The sequence below is a fragment of the Pogoniulus pusillus genome, chromosome 16 (assembly GCF_015220805.1).
Source record: "Pogoniulus pusillus isolate bPogPus1 chromosome 16, bPogPus1.pri, whole genome shotgun sequence".
In the NCBI taxonomy this organism is placed as follows: Eukaryota; Metazoa; Chordata; class Aves; order Piciformes; family Lybiidae; genus Pogoniulus; species Pogoniulus pusillus.
In genome coordinates this window covers 17,412,684-17,427,554 of record NC_087279.1, presented here as the reverse complement: position 1 = coordinate 17,427,554, position 14,871 = coordinate 17,412,684, and the positions used below count along the sequence as shown (strand labels likewise).

The 14,871-nt window shown below is 54.0% G+C and overlaps 1 protein-coding gene across 2 annotated transcripts in view; it reads right to left on the bottom strand.

Annotated features, from left to right (window-relative positions):
• The window catches only part of PLXNA1 (plexin A1), a 126,826-nt gene that overhangs the window by 107,615 nt on the left and 4,340 nt on the right, over positions 1–14,871 (bottom strand). For both annotated transcript variants that reach the window (XM_064156823.1, XM_064156824.1), the window contains exon 2: positions 3,345–4,691. In XM_064156823.1, the coding sequence (XP_064012893.1) occupies positions 3,345–4,547 (1,203 nt within the window). In that variant the 5' untranslated portion in view covers positions 4,548–4,691. The remainder of the gene's footprint in view (positions 1–3,344; positions 4,692–14,871) is intronic.

The window sequence follows — 14,871 nt, the reverse complement described above, 5'->3', positions numbered from 1 at the left end:
CACGGGAGTTTGCGGGGAGCATGGCCTCAGCCCATTGCACACGGGAGGTAGTTTTCTTTAAATTATTACTTTTCATTTTGGTTTTATTCCAGTGCTTTCCTTTGGCACCCTTCCCAGCTGTCCCTGCCCCCCAGAACACCCCAAGCCCCCACCTCCACAGCAGGACACCCTTCTCTCTCTCAGCACTAATGTGCCTCCCCATAAAGGGTCAGGGAACTTGAATTTACCAAGGGAATTGGCCTGCAGGAGGGGGAAAGCAGTTCCACAGCACCAAGGGAGTGGGAACGGATGTCTCCTTGATGTGCCTTGTCTCATTGCCTCCTTCAAGCCCACTTACGAAAGCAATGAGGGAGCAGACAGCAGAGGCGAGGCTCACACCACTCAGTGTTATTAATTAGCCAGGAATTCACCATTTAACACCCTTACGGGCTCACTTCATCCCCCTGTGCCCTCCCAGGGGCTGCAATAGAAGATGAGGGGGACAAAGAGCCACGGAGGGAGTTGCAGGAGGCAGGTACCAAGTGCCAGGCTGGGATGCAAGATTTTTTGCATGTTAATTGCTGCCCAGAAATAATCCTAGTGTGGTAGGGTTCATTAACACCTGCATTCTCTGACTGCCACCAGAAAAGGAGTTGGCTTATCCTGGCCCAGTCTGGGACAGTTAGTCGTCACCCATTGCCCTCTGCTAGCAGGCTGGGCTGCAAGCCTCACACCAAAGACTAAAAACTCATTTTCTCCTTGGGGCAGCCCAGGGAAAGCTGCTGCCAGTGTCCTGCCAGCTCCCAGCACTGGCTCTGCCTGCACTGCCAGCCCAAGGGGTAAAGGACTTCAGAAATCTGAAATTGCTCCCTGCTGCAGCATCTTCACCTTTGTCACTCCTGCTGCATCAAACTACTGTCCCTCCATTTTGGGTATGGTTACCCTGGGCAGATGCACTGAGCACAGACCCTGCACTGCACAGCAGAAGAGAAAAGCTGGCCTACACAACACCCACTCCCTCTTCAGTGGAACACCACGAGCAGCAAAATCTCTGGACAGGCTCAGAAGTGATTTAAGCAGCACAGCTGGTGCAGGGGAACAGACCGGATGGCCCTGCCAGGTGCCTCTACTGTGTGTGCAAGTCTGTGCTCACTTCTGAGTACACCAGCATGAGGGATCTCACTTCCAAGCCAGCTCCACTCCCCTTCCCACTGCCAGGTCACTGGATCCCAAAATGGAAGAGGGCAAAATAGGAGATAGGAATTTGCTCTGCTTGCCAGTTAATGGAGCAACCACTAACATCTGAGCTGGCTGCCAAGCCTGGCAGCCTCTTCTCCTGGCTCCAGCACCAGCCACCCTGCAGCACTGAGAGATGAGCATCCTTTGGTCCTATGCTGCTCCAGGTCCAGCAGTGGAGTGTCAGTAAAGCATTCTCCAGCAAGGACCAGCCTCAACCCCTTGCCATCACAAATAAGTGGAGCAAGAGAGCTCCTGGGATATATTTTCCATACAAATGGGTGTAAATCCCAAACAACTACTGACCTAAGCAATTACATTTTGTCTCCTTAAAAATGGAAAAATGAACCCCAATATGGTCTTTATTTTGTGGCCAGCCTTCACCACAAAGATCCATCACTGCCATGACCCACCCCAGAGGTAGCTGCATTTTATTAGGAGCGTGGAGATTCCTGCCAGAAAGGTTACATGCTCCACAGGGTCTGGTTTGACTTGCACTCAGCATGGGAAGTGGCTGAGGACTTGACTCGCAATCCAGTCACGCCTTGCCCAGCTCTGCTTGGCAGCTGGAGCAGGACAGGGACAGAAAACACCACCTGGCTGCCCTGCAGGAGAGCAGCACCTCCCCAACATGACCCATCTGAAAGCAGGAGCCACCCCATCATGTCACACATCCACTCCACATGAGCCACATCTGCAGGATCCAAAGAGCATCCTGAGAGTCACCTACTTACACAGGCTGGCACCGGGTAGTAACCCTGGGACTCTCTTAGCATGAAGCTAAGTGCATGGGGGCAGAGCCCCCTCCCCAAACCTGGGGTGCATGGTGCTGCCAAGGGGCCCTAGGAGAGATGAGCCAGGAGTGCAGGAAGCAGCACAAGCATCTCCTCCAGCAAAGCCAGCAGCTGCGTGACCCAACAGGCAGCAGTGTAACGATTTCATCATTTTCCAGCAGAATTGAATTAGTTCAAAGCCAAAATCTGATTTGTGAGCCCAGCGCTCTTGACAGCAAACCCTTTACTTTGTCAGCCAGCTGTTAGCTGTCTCCTTCAGAGCTGTGGGGAGGGTGGTGGGAGGGAAGGCAGAGCTGCTACACAGGGATACCCTACCCACCTGCCTCCACCACCAAGCGCCCAAAGCACTGCTTGGGCTGGGTGCTGGTGGAGAGGTGGGCAACAGCAGGAGTGTCAAGACCTCCACCAGGCTCTCTCAAGCACACTCACTAACACCCTCAAACTTCTCTCTGCCAGGTGTCTGACCCTGCCTGGGGACTATTCAGCCCAGCTTGGTGATGCCCAGTGTAAGACTTCCCCATAGTGCAGACCCATAGCCTCTCTGTGACTGCTCAAAGTTTGTAACATTGCCTGGAAAGAACTCCAGCAACAGGAGCAGTTTGGCTGGAAAACAAACCAAGAGAAGCAAGTAAGGATATGTCCCGTGCCCCACTCTGAGCAGCTGAGCCACAAGCTGGGGCCATACGTGCCCATCTGAGCACCAGGCAGAAGGACACATCTCTGGGGACAGAAGGGAGCACTCCTTTGGTTGGGAATCACTCCTCTGGGATGCTAGTGTTCATTGCTTGCATCTCTGGATGACAGATTGCACTGCTCATGCTCAAAACCCATCTTGCTGATGGCATCTTGTGCCCAGAACCACCATTCTCTCAATTTCCTTATATCAGGTCTCTAGTCCCTGTTTCCTGCATCCCACTGCCCCAGATACCTGCTACTCAGCCACTGCCAAGCTCCAACTGACAACACTCACAAATTCACACCTGCCATCTGCAGAACACTCCCCAGCAGAGCTGCAGCAGATGCCTGGAGGACTGAACAACCTGCATCCCCTGAGTCAAACTCACCAACACTCCCCAGATTCAAAAGGCAGGGGCACAGAAACAGGCACCTGCATTGGCTTAGGACCTCTTGCTTGGGGGTCTCCACAGGTGACCCAAACCCCAGTGGCTGTCTCACAATGAAGCTATGATGTCCACAGAGCAAGCTGAGCCCTAACAGCACCAGTCCTCCCACCAGGAAAATACAGGTCAGGTCAGTTTCACGGGGAAAGGTCCATCGGACCACCTGCCAGAAGCAGAATCAGTCTGGAATGGACAGAGACAAGTGGTAACTTACCGAGTTGATGCAGCCCAGCTCCTTATTCAAGAGCCAGGGCAGCGAGAGCTTCCCTTCCCCTCTGTAACACGACTGGATACGCTCCTTGATCTTATCCTTGATCTTCTTCAACGTGAAGAGGCAGAGCACAGACTCCTTGGGAGGCTTAACCCTGTTTTTCTGGCCCTGGGAGAAGATGGTGAAGAGGATATCCTCCCGCTCTGAGATGCCCAGGTACTTGGCCAAAGCCTTGCCAGGCTTGGTCAGGTAGGCGTCCTGGATGAGGCGGTACTCAATGCCGTCCTGCACACAGCCGATGGGGAACTCCACATAGGAGTAGAACTTGGGGTCATCCACGCAGAGGCGGACAATCTTGGAGGTGAAAAACTGCTCCCCAGTGGAGTCGGGTGAGGTGAGCTGGGTGTCCAACTGTAGGGTCAAATAGTAAACAAACTGCTCGCTGCTGAAGCTGTAGATGTAGTAGATGTCAAAGGTGGGGAACTTGGAGAGCGTATCCGAGGGGATCTTGAGCTGGGAGGACACAAACTCATCCTGATACACAAAGCCAAACATCTCCGCGTTCTCCTCATTGGCCATCAGCTTGCGGCTAGAGAGCGTAGGGAAGTACTCTGACTTCCCATCAATGGGCGTCCCAATGAAGAGCTTGTTCTGCCCATTCAGCACCTCGATGATGACCCCAGACATGGTGCCTGACTCATTGACACTGGAGAGGTAGTGCTCCTTGCGGTGGTGGGGCTCACCCAACTTGAAGAGGTCATCCAGCCGCAGGAACTGGCAAATACCTTGGGAGGCACTGCCACAAGCGATCAACCTGTTCCCCGAGTAGTCCACCAGCAGCAGTTTGTTCACATTGTTGGTGGTGACCAGCCCGTGCGGGCAGGACTGAACACTGGGCGGAGGGTAACACTTCTCATTGTCCTCCACAGGCCCTGTCACGTGGGTCCGAAGGAGCGTGAGGTTATTGGAGAGCTTGTAGATCCGATTGACAGCCCCCACGTAGACCTCCCCAGTTTTGTTGTGGACCACCAAGTGTGTCAAGCTCCAGTCTGAAACCGGGAAAGTCCTAAAGGGAGACTTGGGGCTGCCTTCCGCCAGCGGTAGCCAGGTGCTCCCCAAGAGCAGCAAGGTCCAAACATTAATGGACAAGTGGTGCTTGAGCCAAAAGAGCCACATTGCAGCAGCCTCACATCCAGCCAAGGCCATGCCCAAACCCAGCCACAAAATAAATAGAAACAAATCCAAACTAAAGGGATGAGGGAGGGAGGAGGAGCTAACAGGACACAGTCTCCTCTGCTTCCACTGTTCTCTGCATTCAGGACATTGTGGGCACAGCCAGTCTGGTCAGCCCTAGAGAGAGAGAAAGACAAGAGCAGGGTTAGGAGGACTCACTTCATGGTATCAAGCCTGCTCCATTCACCCAGCAGAGACCCTGCTGCTTCACACCTTTCCAGCAAGCAGCCTTACAAGACATCCCCCACCACCTCCTGCCCCACAGGAAGATGGGGTGCAGGGACCAAAGGAGCCTGTAAGATGGTAAAGACAACTCTGGCCAGTTGCACATTGCTGCACATAGCATGTCCCAGTCATGGAGCTGCCACGCCCCTTGTCTCACCATCCCATCCCCAGTCACCAGCCACTGGTTCCCTCCAAGAGGCACCGCCCTGCCTCATCCCCACCCAAGCTCCCTTGGAAGGAACAGAAGCTGCTTTTGAGCTCACCTGCAGCTGCTGGCTGAACCTCAGTGGCACATCCCCACAGCCAGCACCCTTGCAGTGCGCTCTGGCACACCTACCACTGACAAACATCTCAGTGTAGCATAACTGGCCCTGACCTGCTTTTAAGACCACCAGCAGCACCAAAGTGTTAGCCACGGATGGCTGCTAACAAGTCTTAAGAGGAGAACCCCAGCCTGTTGCCCCTGCCCTGCTCCAATGTGACACTGGCACTAGATTAATAAAAAACATTTTGCAACAAGCACAGCCCAAGCCCCTACATGGGAGGATCTTGAAAGTACATTTTAAAGGAGCTGGGAGGGCTGAGAGCCCTGGCACACTGCCTGCTGCCCCTGCCACCTGCCTGTCTGACAAAGCCCAGGAGGGCTGTGGGCAGGAGCAAGCAGGCACAGCAAGGAGAAGCACATCCTGCTGGCATTTATATCCATTAAGAAATTCAGGGACAGCCATTAGGCAGTTGGCTTGAGAGGCTCCAGAGAGACAAGGGGGCACAGGCAGAGAGGATGGAGAGCTCTGCATGCTGCTGTGCCATGGTTGGGGCCCATCACAGCAGCAGAGAGCCAGCCAAAAGCTCCACACCAGTGTGACCTTTGCATCCCCAGCAACGGGGAGATGGCCACGGACAACCAATGCAGACAGGCCTACCCTCCACAGCTGCTCAACAGGCATGAGTACTGCTGGGGGTTGTGCACACCCCACTGCCAGCACACAGCCCATTCCACCAACACAAAATCCCAGCATGATGGGGGCCTAAAAGCACCTCTGAAGATCACCTAGTACAACACCCCTATTAAAGCAGGGCCACCCAGAGCAGGTTGCCCAGGACCACATCCAGGCAGGTTTGGAATGTCTCCAGAGAAAGAGACTCTGCAACCTCTCTGGGCAGCCTGTTCCACAGCTCTGGACTGGTCATCATCACAACCCAACAACCCAGGGAGGGACCATCACTCCCAAGGTCCATAGCCAGGACACAAGCTGAGCCCTCAGTTCCCCATCCCAGCCACCACAGAAAAGCGGCTGGAAAAGCGTGGGAGGAGGAGAGACTCCCTCTCCTTATCATCCATCTCTGACTCATCCTGGGATAACCTGCAAGAGGTTAACCAGGGAGTGGCACAGGTAGGAAATATTGCCCGCAGTGACTGCCCAGCTCTGCTGACATCGCAGACTGGGCAGGGCAAGATGCTGGCATCAGAGTGCACCTGACTGCACATGCCATAACAGCAGGGTAGCATGGGGCCCACCAGCCAGACCCCACACAAACCTTGGTGGGGCTGCATCATCATCAGGTGAGCAGCTGGGTCACACAGGTACTCCAGCAGCCCATATAGCAATCCCTCAATTCCATTGCCCAATACTCAAGCCACAGACCCAGCAAGGAAGAGGCCTGAGGGGAAAGACCTTTTCCCCTCTTCTGCTCCCAATGAACACAAAGACCTCAGTCACCTCTGCAGCCCCACCAGGCTGCTGGCCTTCCAGCACTTTGGGCAAAGCTTCCACACCACTTCCAAAACCTCTCTACATATCTATCAAGTCCAACAGCTCTCCCCTACGCATGTGCTCATCACTCTGCTCTCTTCCACCCCACAACACATCCACCTCCAAGAGAACAGCCAACAGCTTACAAGCAACATTGAGGCCAAAGCCAAGTTCTGCAAGGTGTGAAGACAAAGCGTGAAGCAACCACCCCCTTTAAATCATCCCCATGGTCCTAGTGCCCCATTCCCACCACCTTCTCAACATTGGGAGTCCTCTAGCAAGGAGCACAGAGTCACAGCACTCCCCGGAGACAAGTGCAAAGGACAGCTACAGTGCCCAGCACGTTCATTTTTAAGGGCTTGTCAGTAAGAGCCTAACCACAAGCGCCCCAGATCAGAGCTGATTAGCCCCAAACCACACCGCCGCGAGGCCGAGTGGCACTGTCGGCACAGCCCCACCAGTTATCTCCCAAAGCCGCCGGCCCGGCAGCGGCAGGCAGTGCGGTTTCCTGCCAGCTTGCCAGGAAACCAGCACGGCTCTCACCAAGCTGCCACAGACTGCTGGTAAACCAAGCTGAGCCCCTTCAGGAACGGCACAGACAGCTGCCTCATAAGGAGATCAGCATCAACGTGAAACTCATGTGCCAGCAAAATGCCACAGAGAGGAGGAGGAGGAGTGAGGAACGACAGAGGCAAAAGTGGGAGCTGGTGCGGCATGAGCATGCCAGCAGGAGCATCACCCTAACAGAACGGGCAAGCGGAACTGCAAAGTCACTTTCTTGGTGCCTTTCTATGACTCATTGCTTCTATTTCAGGGAGTGGGAGAGCTAGAGGTCAGGCTGATGCCAGAAAGCAGGGCTAGAAATCCCAACAGGAGATTCCCAAATTAACGTAGGGAACTACCACTCAAGAGTTGGAATGAGAGCAAAGCAAGGCAGAGCTGGGATGAGCTGAAAAGTGACACTGCAGAGCTCCTCTGAGATTTCTGCTCCTAAATATACTTCGGCAGCAGCATCTCGTCCTAGTGACCTGACAGCAGTAGAGCTGTCATCCAGCCCTGCTTAAAACCATCAGTAGCAACTATTAAAAGTAAGACGGAATGTGTGGTTTGGTTTATCTGCTGTCTCCAGGGTTAACTGATTGGGGTTCCAGAGACCTGGATTGAACTAAAGATGGGTTCAAGCCCAGAATGGGGCAGGCAGGCCTAGGCCAAAGCACGAGTGCCTGCACAGCCCAAACTGCCTGTCCTCGGGAGCAGCCTGGGAAGGGTGGTGCAGGGGCCAAAGGGCATTTCCCTCCTGTCACACCCCTACAGAGAGGTCACGGTACAGCTAACGGCAGGGCAGCTCCTCTGCTGGAACATGCTTTAAACCACACTGCACTCACTCCACGGGGCTGCACTCAAATAGCATCTCACCTCAGGGAGGACCCCAGCCCAGGACCACCATGGGAATATCACCAGGAAGAAGGCTGCACTGCACCCATCAACACTACAGCCCAAAACCATGGAAAACCCCGAGCAGACAGCCTGGAGCCAAGCCCAGCCCTGAAACAGGCTGCAATAAAATAATGCAGCGCAGCCTGAATGCACTCATGCCAACTGGGAGAGCAAGACCAAAGCTACACTCACAGCCCTGCACTGGCTGGGCAGCAAGTGATGGAGCACAGGCTCGCCCTGCAGCGAGGCCACACCGCCGGTGAGACAGCAGCGCAGGCTTGCGTGTGCCATTTCCCACGCACGTGTATGTGTACACATAAACACAGAGAGAGAAACCTGCCGCCAGGAACAAAGCCAGCAGTGCAACCATGCAAGCACCAAGTTCACCCTACCCCCTTTCTTCCCACACTGCAGAGGACACAGTTTGACCTCAAAAATGGCCACTGGGCTGGTCACAGCTGCTGCAAGACCTAGATGGGGTTGCCTCCCTCTCCTCAGCCAACAATCATCCACCCCAGCTTCAAAAGAGGCCTTTGTCAAAATCCATTGATGTGCCCCACAACTGCCTGCATCTTACTTGCATGCTGATAAAGAGGTAGCAAGGCACTGCAGAATTCATCCCTCAAGGCTGCAAGCTTCCTGGTCCCACAGCATGGCCAGAAACCTGGGTTTGGGATAGGAGATGACACTTTGGGAAAGCAATCATCATGTCTGATAGCACGAAGCAGGAGTACTGGGATGAAAAAACTAACCCTAAAAGGCAAAGACGGACAGAGCATAAGGACCAGCTCTCTACTCATCCAGAGCACTGACAGATGCCAAGTCAGCATGGGTGGCTAGGATGGGACAGCCAAGGACAGAGTTTAAAACACGCCGACAAGCTCAGGGGTGTACACCTGACACTCACAGACATAGTTGGTGTCTCCACTCCTGCACCACTAATACCACGTCAGGCAGACATGGCCACTGGTGCTGTCTGCCACCATGCTACCCCAAAAGGAGCCCCACACAGGTACTGGGGCTGCACCCCCAGGGTTAGAGAAGGCATTGTTTGTCCTGGAGAAGCTACTCTCAAACAGTGGGATGAGGCTGCAAACTGCCCCGAGAGCTTTACAGCCTTGCACTTTGAAGAGAAGGCTGGAAGAGGGAAGCAGTAGGATTGAAATCCCTCAGACAACCGACTCCTGAAAGGCAGAATGGCATCTAATGGGTCTTTACCTGCAGTGTCTCTGTGGCACTTGCTGTTCTCAGGTGTGAGAAGGGACCAGCTCCATTTTCAAACACCGAAGCTGTTGAGCTCCAAGGGGAGAGAGGGAGAACGGGGAGATTTTCCGGGGAAAGAAAAGCCCACATGCCACAGGAGAGTCAGCCTCACCTCTGCCTGCGAAAAGCCTCGCAACGATGGGGGCTGGTGGTGGCACTGAGTTAGAGCTGCACTACATATGCAATAGGCGACAGGGCTAGACTTTAACTCTTTCCTTCACCGCACACAGGCGCCAAAAGCTACCTAGCAGAGGTCTCTCCCTAGCAAGAGAGTTAAATCATTACAAGTCTTATCCCTGGCTCAGACCACACCCTGATTAAATCAACGGCAAGCTCTGAAGCTGTCCCACTCCAGTCTCCACTGCTATCACCAGCACCAAGAATACCTTTGGCATCTTCAGTTTCCCCCCAGGCTCTTGCCATCCCTTCCCCCCACCAGGCAGGGGCTGAGGTCGCTACAGTGCACGTGGGCACAGCAGCTTCCCTCCTGCCCTGCAAAGAATTCAACCTCTTCTGTCCTAAGAAACACGACAAGGAGAAGCAGCCATCTACTACCCACAGGATTCAAGGAGAAACTTGACCCTCAGCAAACAGGGGCATAAAGGAACAAGTAGCGAGGAAATTAAACAGCATTTCTCAAGCATGCAATTCTCCAGCCCTCTGCAAGAAGTCATGTCATGCCAAGCAAAACAGCTCTGCAGCCACCACGTGCTCTCACCATCAAGAGACTGCATGCTGCCCTGCAGAGAATTGTTCCCAAATGGGCTCATGTGCATTTCCAAGATGGAAATACAGGCTTCCCCCAACCACAACAGCGCAAGGCAGTAAGGCACATAACAGTTTCAGCAGATTCCACCAGGACTGCTTGCCCCTAAAACAGAAACCAGGCATGGACTGAGACCTTACACATGCTCCCCAGCTCTGTTCACCCATGCTGAAAGTAAAAGCCAATGGCTGTCCCTGCCCTTATTCTCATAACTTTCCTGAGTACTGAGGTCTCTGTAGGGACCCTATAAGGTTGCCAAGGGGCTTTCCATACACAGCCTACAGGCTGGATGTGTACTTTGCAGGAGGTAAGCACAACCCAGCCTTCCCTTGAGCTCCTGCAGCCAAGGGACACCTGGATCAACTGACACCTGGGATGGAGACCAATGCACAGCCCATGGCTGACCACCCACACAGGACACAACTTGATGTTTCCTCATCTTGCTTCAGGAAGTATGTCCATCGACATACATGGAGCACATCTCATTCCAAATCCCTCTGCAACTCTTGCCATGCTGCAGATCCTGACCCAAGGTGCCAGGGCCTCAGCTACAAAAGTGTGGGTTCCTACTATCAACACCCAGGCCAGCTCAAAACTTCAAACCCCAGACTGATGTGAATTGTGCCACCTCAACCTGGACCAATCAAGAACATTTTGTCCCCAGCTTCACAACGAAGAAGTTCAGACCACGTTCCCTTCAGGCCACCTTCCACCTTGGTTTGGCCCATGCACTCCAGACCCTGGTTCTCACATTCCATGAGTTCACTGCCCATGCAAATGCCCAAAAACCAGACCCACTACCAGAGATCACCGTGGTCCAGCTTGAACCTACAGACACCCAGAAGACATCCCGGAAACCAGCAGAGAAGTCTAACCAGATGCCCTGCAGCCACCAGCATCATTCCTTTGTTTGATGTCACTCCCCGTGGCACAACACATTGTTCCTCAATCCCAAGCCCACTGTTCCATATGCTTCACCTGGCTAGGGCAGCCATGAACACAAGCTGACCCTCTTCCAGCCCAGCTCTCCAGGCTGGATTTTCCCCTTCTGACACATACACACATCTCCATACCTCCTAACTACCTCCTCAGTGCTTCCCCCAAATCTCAGGGGGAAGGCAGGGAGCTCCCGTTTTACCACAAAGCACTGCAGCAGGAGAATTCCCAGTTCCGGACTCCCTCTGATCCCAGCAAAGGGAGGTCACTCTGGGGCCGGTTTAATCCCAGCTGTGCTGAAATTCCCATGCTTCTGCCCAGCCCCGTGCTAACACCAGCACTCCTGCCATCACGTGGCAAGCTGAGCACAACTGCTGCCAGACTTAGGTCTGATTAAAACAGACCACAGAACTTCACCAGGTGAGACTTCCCCAGCTATATCTCAAGCCATGCTTGTCCCTTCTTCCCACCAGCCTCTCATCCTTCCCTCTTTGCCATCTTATCCACCTCTGCTGGAATCACCTCAGCTCATGGCTCCACTCCCCCTGCACGTGTCCCAGCTCAACGTGGCCCCAGGTTTTATTTGCCCAAGGTGGAGCTGACTTAGAAGCAGCAAGAAAGCCAGAGAGCTGGTGGAGCTTCACTCCACAGTGGAACAGGCAGAGAAGGGGAAGAGCCCAAAAGATTCCCCACAGGGGAAACTGTGCAGAGAGACTAACGAGGCCTTCATTCACAGCACAGTAAGTTCAGGGCACCCGATAAAAACAGGCCAGCACTGTGCACACCACAACAGGGGCTGTGCAGACACCCTGCTCTCATGCTGGCATCACCACCTTCACCAGCAGCACCAGTACAGCCCCTGACTCTGGCACACCCCCACACCAGCAGCAAGGCACTCTTACCCAACAGATCTGGGAGTATCACCCAGCCAACCATGGGCAGAGGATACTTCAAAGCACAGCCACAGCACTCCCCAAAGCTGCTGATTAAGAGCAAGGCTGCTTCTCTCCCTGCAGATCCCAGTTGCAGCCCCAGCCCAATCTGGACAGAGGCACGTTGCTACGATCTGATGCTGCAGGCACAAGGGGCTGAGGTTCCAACAGGCATTAGCATATTGGATCTGCTCATCTGCCCCAAAAACTAGAGGAGGTGGCTGCCTGCCTGTGCTGGGCTGTCCAAGCACCTCTGCCAAAAATCCACTTTCTGCTAATGAAAATGGTTGGATGGCAGCTCCAGTGCGTGCCAGCACCCCACAGAAGGCCAGGGAGCCGCGCAAGGCGCACCCAGTGAGCCCAAAGACATCCTGCCGGGAGTCCCGGTGCAAGCCGACGCACGCCCTGGCACGGGTGCCCGCTCCCCGCCGCAGCCCCGCCGGGCGCAGAGCAGGACCCTGCCCGCGTGTGCCGCAGGCCCGCAGGCACGGCCGCCGAGCCGGCGATAAGGAGCGGCGGGTGGCGGTGCGAGCCAGGGCCGCCAGCGGCGTCACGGCCTCGGCGGCGGCTCTCCTTCGGAAGCAAGCTGCCTTCCTGCCTTCCTCCTCCCCCATTTCTTCCCGATGACATCACCCTGAAAAACAGGTTCTTGACTTCAGAAGGGCTCATCAGGCAGATCCTGGTCTCCCCAGAGAGGGTAAAAGCCCCCCGTGACTCTGGAGAAGATACAGCTATCCAGGAGCCAGAGCAGGCATAGACCCTGCTGGCATACCAGCACTTCTAGGAATGCAACTCACCAAGGAGAGGATGAGGGTGGAGGGAGTGAAACTCCAGGGAACTGATTTTATATGTTTTATAGAGACCCTGGCAACTCTAAGCCTGAGCTTGGGCTCATGCCCTGGTTCTGCCACTGCTCAGGTACAGGGCAGCCCAACCCACTCAATAAAAAACCCAAAACCCAGGGCCAGCTCCCGGTCCGCTCTATCTCCCAGAGACTGACGGCAAGTCCTCAGGCTGACCAGAATAACAAGACAGGACTTAACACCACCCAGCAAAGACTTCCAAGAGCCACAGGGCTGGACCTGGACCAGCAGGAACATGATCCTGGGAAACATCCTGCCCACGGGCTAAACTCCGAGAATATTTTTAAACTCCTCTTAAAATATTTTTGGGGTTTCCTCTTCCCCTGTTGAAACCAACAGTCTGCACAGGAAGAGCAAAGCAGCCGCCCGTACGCGGAGCACGGCCACACGCACGCAGCAAACTCCCTGCCAGTACAATCACCTGCGATGCTATCGCGGCTCTGGCAGGGTCGGCATTGGCAGAAGCAATCGTGGGGTTCACATTGTGTCGTTCGAAGCATGAGACCATCCTTCCTCCTACCCTGCCCGAGAGGCCAGCCACCAGCAGCACCCACTCTCACCGACACAACGTTAATTGCAGGGGGGTAACAGCCTCTGGGCACACGGCTGCATCACATGGAGTCACCATCAGGAATCTGCTGCTACCCTCACCAGGGAATTCCTTCTGCAAGAGCCCGAACGGTTTGACACACAAGCAGTTGCTTAACTAAGCACATAAAGCAAAGAGACTTACAGGGCTGCTACAATGACGTCGAGGTTTGCACGGATGGGGGTAGCGTCAGTTGTCTCTGGGGTCCGATCCTCTGCAATAGCAGAAGATCAGGCTCCAAACACGACTGGTGCTAGCGTGGAGGGGCTGGGAGCATCCCGAGAGGTCGAACACCTCAGCTGACTTCCTAGCAATGACGGGAAATCAGCCCTGCTCCTAACCCCTCACATACCGGACTGCAGCTCTGCTCCAGCAAACTCCCCCAAAAAGCAGGAATCGCTCAACATTTATCAATTCAAAACACTCATGCAATTAGTGAGATTTTTTTTTCACCCTCCAGTATAATTATATACATTTTAATGCAATTACCACCCCTGTATTTTGTACATTGAACAGTAGGCAACTGAAGGAAGAGAGAGGCTTTATTTTTCTTGGCTTTGCCTTTCTGAAAATAATAGCATGTTGCAAAACAGCTCCAGCAGAAGGGCTTATCTTCAGCAGAGAAAGTGGGGGAGCAGATGAAAAATGGGAAGAAGGAAGGAGGGATCTCCTGAAGAGAAAGGAGAGACTGCAGTGCCTCTCCACACTGCCCTCACCGCCCAGCCCCTACACATACCTACACCTGGAAACAGTCTCCGGTACCAAGAGCAGCCTCGGAAACAGCCTCAGCCTCTGTTCTTCACCATCCACAGAAAGGAAAACTAAATCCAGCAAATGGTCATCGGTTACTCAACCCCCAAAGCCGGGGTCATTAGCCAGATTAAAGCTCTCAAGCTCCAGCCAGCAGCTTGGATAGCAAAGTGCAGCTAAACTGCCCAAATTGGATTACTACCACTCCTGGATCCCTGTGCCAAGCTGGCCAGCGGATTGTTGGACACTTGAGACAGGCACCAAGCCTCAGGGCTAACTGCAGACTGCTGGGGAGACAGATGGGAAGGAGATGGTCTCCACAAAGCAAATCCTCCAGAGCCATGCAGCCCATCCCCAGCACCCCTGCCATGCTCTCACCCCAGGCACTTTCTCCAGCAAAATCCCTCAAGAGCTCAGCTCAAGAAGCAAAGAGGATATCGTGCCATAGCTCGCACCAGGCCCCAGATCAACCCGAGTAATAGCAAATCTCCTCTGTGGTTCAGGCAGCTCACAAAGGCTCCTGGGCACAGGACAGCATGCAGCAGTTTACAGGACAGACAAGACTCACACCAACAAACTCTACATCATAGGGACAGAGTAGTTACCCAAAACAGTCCACCTTGTGCCATGCAAAGAGACTTCAGAGGAGAAACAAGCCAAAGCGTCTGTGGACCTGTTCATGCAGTTTTACTCCAGACTCAAGCATCTCTGCACACCAGCAACAAGAAGCAAGTTTGCCAAGCCTTGGCTAAAGGAAGAGAAACTTTTAGACGTTTTTCACT